We start from the raw sequence: 4,609 nt of genomic DNA, 5'->3' as shown, positions 1-4,609 counted from the left end.
AGACCTTGAAAAGTCAATTCTGTATATTAACATCAGATGTCTGTTTTGCAGATATTATCTCCCATCTCATAGGTTGCCTTTGCACTCTGCTGTTTGCTTTGGTGCTCAGAAGTGTTAACATTTGATGTGGTCCCATTTGTCTATTTTGCTTTGATCGCCCGAGTTTCTGTTCTGTTCATGAAATCATTGCCCAGGAGGCTCAGGTGGTTAAGCATCTGACTCTTGATGTCGGCTCAGGTCATGATCTCATAGTTGTGAGACTGAACCCCGCTTTGGGCTGTGTGCTAAACATGAGCCTCCATCAGGTTCTCTCTCTCTCTAGTTCTCTTTCTCTCTCTCTGCCACCCCCTACTTGTCACCTGTGCGCTCTCTCTCTCAAATGATAATGATAAAAGGAAATGATTGCCCACATCGATGTCATGAAGGTTGTTCTCTGTTTTCTACCCAGAGTTTTGTGATCTTCAGTCTTATGTTTGGATCGTTAATTCCTTTTGAGTTAAATTTTACATAAGGTGTAAGATAAAGGTCCAACCTCATTGTTTTGCACGTGGGTCTCAGTTTTCCCAGCACCATTTGTTGAAGGGCTTGTCCTTTCCTGACTGAGTGGTCTTGGCACTCTGGTCAAAAATCATGTAGCCGTTATACAGGGTTTGTTCCTGGGCTGGCTCTGCCTTCCATTGGTCAGTATATATGTCTTTGTGCCAGTACCACACTGTCTGACCACTGTGTTTGGAGTATGGTTTGATATCAGGAAGTGTGAGCCTCTAACTTTGTTCTTTTGGGATTGTTTTGGCGAATGAGGATCCCTTGAGATTCCATCAGAATTTCAGGAGTTTTTTTCCCTCAGAAGATGCCACCGGGATTGTCAGAGGGATTGTGTTGAATCTGTAGATGGATTTAGGTAGTATGGACGTTTTAACAATACCCAGTCTTCCAGTCCATGAGCAGAGGATGTCTTTCCATGTATTCTATCTTCTTCGATGTCTTTTTGCAGTTTACAAGTCTCTCACCTCCTTAGTTAGGTGTGTTCCTAAGTATTTTATCCTTTGTGATGCTCTAGTTAATGGGTTTGTGTTCTTAGTTTCTTTTTCAGAATGGTCATTATTAGTGTATAGAAATGCAAATGATTTGTGTATGTTGACTTTGTATTGTGAAACTGCTGAAATCTTTAGTTGTAACAGGTTGTGTGTGTGTGTGTGTGTTTGTATTCTCTAGAGTTCTCTGCATTATTTCATGTCATCTGTGAACAGATAATTTTACTACTTGTTTTCTAATGTCGATGGTGCCTTTCTTTTTCTGGTCTAATTGCCTTGGCTGGGGTTTCCAGTACCATGTTGTAAGTAGTGGTAAGTGTGGGCATCTTTGCCTTTGTTTCTTTGTTTCTGATCTTATAGTCAGAGCTTTCCATCTTTTGCCATTGTATATGATGTTATCTATGGACTTTTCATATGTGGCTTTTGTTATGTTGAAGTAGTTTCTGTCCTTCTAGTGTGTTGAGTGTTTTTATCATGAAAGGGGTATTTAATGTTGTCAATTGCTTTTTCTGTGTCAACTGAGGTGATCATGTGGTTTTTGTCCTTCAGTTTGTTAATTTGTTGTATGATGTTGATGGATTTTCATATCTTGAGCCATCCTTGCATTCGAGGGGTAAATCCCACTTGGTCATGGCATATAATCCTTTTGATATGTTGTTGAGTTCAGTCTGCTGCTATTTTGTTGAGGGTTTTTGCATCTATATTCATCAGGGATACTGGTCTTTAGTTTTCTTGTTGTGTCTAGGAATGTGTTTGGGAGTGCCCCCCTTCTCTTCAATATTTGGAAGTGTGAAGAGACTAATACTAAGTTTTCAGGTTTTATTTTGTTAAATTCTCTCCTGAAGAGACCATCTTGTGCTGGGCTTTTTCTTGTTGGGAAAAGATTCTATTTCTATTTTCTTGCAATTTTTCTATTGCAATCTATTTTCTATTACTTTCAATCTCTTTCCTTGTTAGAGCTCTGTTGAGATTTTAAAAACCTTTTTCATGATACATTCTATGTTTCTAGGAATTTATCATTTCTTCGGGTTGTCCAATTTGTTTACATATCATTACTCATAGTAGTTTTCAATAATCCTTTTTTTCTGTAAAATCTATCCTTTTTATTTCTGTGAAGTCAGTTATGTACCCTTTTTTACTAATTTCAGTATGCAAAGCTTCCCTCCTTTGTTCTTCATTATCCTAGGTAAGAGTTTGTCAATTTTGTTGATCTATCTAAAAAGCGAAGTCTGGTTTTATTGATTTTTTTTTTTTTCCTTCTGGTTTTCTGTTTTCTGATTTATCTCTCCTCCCTAGTTTTCCCTTCCTTCTGCTACTTTTGGGTTAGTTTTTTTTCTTTTTACCCGCTGATTCCTCAATGTGTAAAGTTGGATTATTGATTTCTTCTTTTTCAATGTCAGCATTTAGCACCACAGATTTCCCTTCTACGACTGCTTTTGCTGCATCCTACAAGTGTCGGTATATGATGGTGTTTTCATTTGATCTCCAAAGTTTTCTGAACTCTGATTTGTTTTTTTGACCCTTGGGTGAAAACTGACTTATTTCATTTCCAAGTATGGGTCTATTTTCCTGTTTTCCTTTCTGCTTTTGATTCCTAGTCTCATTCCATTGTGGTCTGAGAAGATATTTTATATAATTTCAGTCTTTTAAAATTCATTTCCTCGTCTGTCCTGGAGAATGCTCCATGTGCACTTGGGAAGAGTGTGTGTTCTGTTCTTGTTGGGCAGGGTGTTCTGAGCCTGTCTGTCAGCTTTGTGGTTCAGCTGCCTTATTTTCTGTCTTGTTTTATCCATGACAAACGTGGGCCTTTGAAGTCCCTATGAATATTGTGTTGCTGGTTCTCCCTTCGGTTCTGTCAGGGTTTGTGTCACGTATTTGAGAGCTCTGATGTTAGGTGCCTGTGGTCTTATAATTGTTGTGTCTTTCTGGAGAATTTACACTTTGGTCATTTTATGATGTCCTAGTATGTCTCTCTTGTGACAGTTTCTGCCAGAGACTCTATGTGGTCTGCTAGAACATGGCTACCCTGTGCTCTTTAGTGTGTCCATTGCACGAAGTAGCTTTTCTCTGTTCTTCCCTATCAGCCTGTGTGTCTTCATAGATCTAAGGTGAGTCCCTCCTAAACTCTGTGTAGGAGGGGCTTGTTTACTAATCCGCTCTTATCCTCTTTTTGTATCGGTGAGCATATTAGCATAGATTTATAATTACGTCCATGCTCTTGATTTTAGACATCTACACGAGAGTTGAAAGTGATTCACATGCCTTCATTATGTTACTTCCAGATTCTCTGTATATCTTTTCCCTTCCCAGGGAGTTTTATATTTTCTCTGGTCGGCTTCCATGACTTGGGAGATGCTCTGTAGCTCTTTGATTCTGTAATTGTGAGGACTTCCAATAAAGCAGATTATTCAGGGAGGAACAGGAATCTTTAAAATTGTTACCCCACTGTGTGGAGTGTTCATAGTTGTTAGGGTAGAATCCGATTCTTGCTCAAATAAGGTGAAGGCACACACAGGGAAACAGAGGCATAGATGCAGTGTATCCATGCATGGCAGGTTCAGAAGGGACACAGGAGGGCAATATGATTCAACAGGGATGCATTCCAGAAACATAACACTAAGGGGCAGAGTGAGGGAGGTGCAGAATGTTTACGGTATCGTGTCATTTCTGTTGGACACACACACACACACACACACACACACACACACACACACACACACAATCGTTCCCAGGCTTTTCTGAGTAGATAGAAATCAACATGTGCGAATAACAGACCCTGGAAGGATGCACGTCCAGCTCGTACTAGTGGTTGTGAGGAGGCTGGTGGGGACCAGGACTGGGGAAGGGGTGTCAGACATTGATTGGCTCCACCTGTAATGTTCTGATTTTTGATGTAATAATCTGAAGATGTGTTCATCTCTTTGTGGAGGCAGTCCTTTGCCCTGGGACTCCTCAGAAGCTTTAGTTAGAAATGCATAGAAATGCCCAATGATCGTTGTGGCCACCAAACCCTCCCCTGCTGATTGGGACAGATCTGCTGGTCATGAGGTTGAGAGATGCTCTGTAGGAAGCCATGGAGATACACGTGGCCACTGTTCAGTCCTTTAAAAACAAATACGTGTGGAGGTGTGGGTGAGGGAGGGGCAGCACTTCCCCTGGATTTTGCATGTGAGCCTTGTGCGCCCAGGACAAGGGTCCTCCTCAGTAGGGAACAGGCGAACCATGTTGAGCTGCTCCTTTCATCTTGTGCTGGATTTGTGGCCTGAAGGGGGCAGAGCTGTCTGGGCTGAGAAAGGTCAGGGCAGCAGGGGGTCCCTGGTTTCCCTCCCTCCGCTCCAGGCACATGCCCGTAACACTGACCTTGTCTCTCTCAGATTCCATGAGCCTTGCCTATCAGCGGGTCCAGAAGGTAGACTGCACCTCCCTGAGGCCCGTTCTCATTCTGGGGCCTTTACTGGACGTGGTGAAGGAGATGCTGGTGAACGAGGCACCCGGAAAGTTCTGCAGATGCCCCCTTGGTAAGGGGCACCCTCTGTGCGCACTGGCCTATGTCCACTTGGGTCCTGGGGCTGGGT

General features: G+C 42.1%; 1 protein-coding gene across 1 annotated transcript in view; it reads left to right on the top strand.

Annotated features, from left to right (window-relative positions):
- DLG5 (discs large MAGUK scaffold protein 5) overlaps nt 1-4,609 on the top strand; it is a 53,094-nt gene that overhangs the window by 44,892 nt on the left and 3,593 nt on the right. Inside the window, exon 27 of the mRNA XM_029919843.1 lies at nt 4,409-4,552. Coding sequence (XP_029775703.1) covers nt 4,409-4,552 — 144 coding nt within the window. The remainder of the gene's footprint in view (nt 1-4,408; nt 4,553-4,609) is intronic.

This window comes from Suricata suricatta, chromosome 2, assembly GCF_006229205.1.
Source record: "Suricata suricatta isolate VVHF042 chromosome 2, meerkat_22Aug2017_6uvM2_HiC, whole genome shotgun sequence".
Lineage (NCBI taxonomy): Eukaryota > Metazoa > Chordata > Mammalia > Carnivora > Herpestidae > Suricata > Suricata suricatta.
This window is presented reverse-complemented; position numbering and strand designations above follow the sequence as displayed.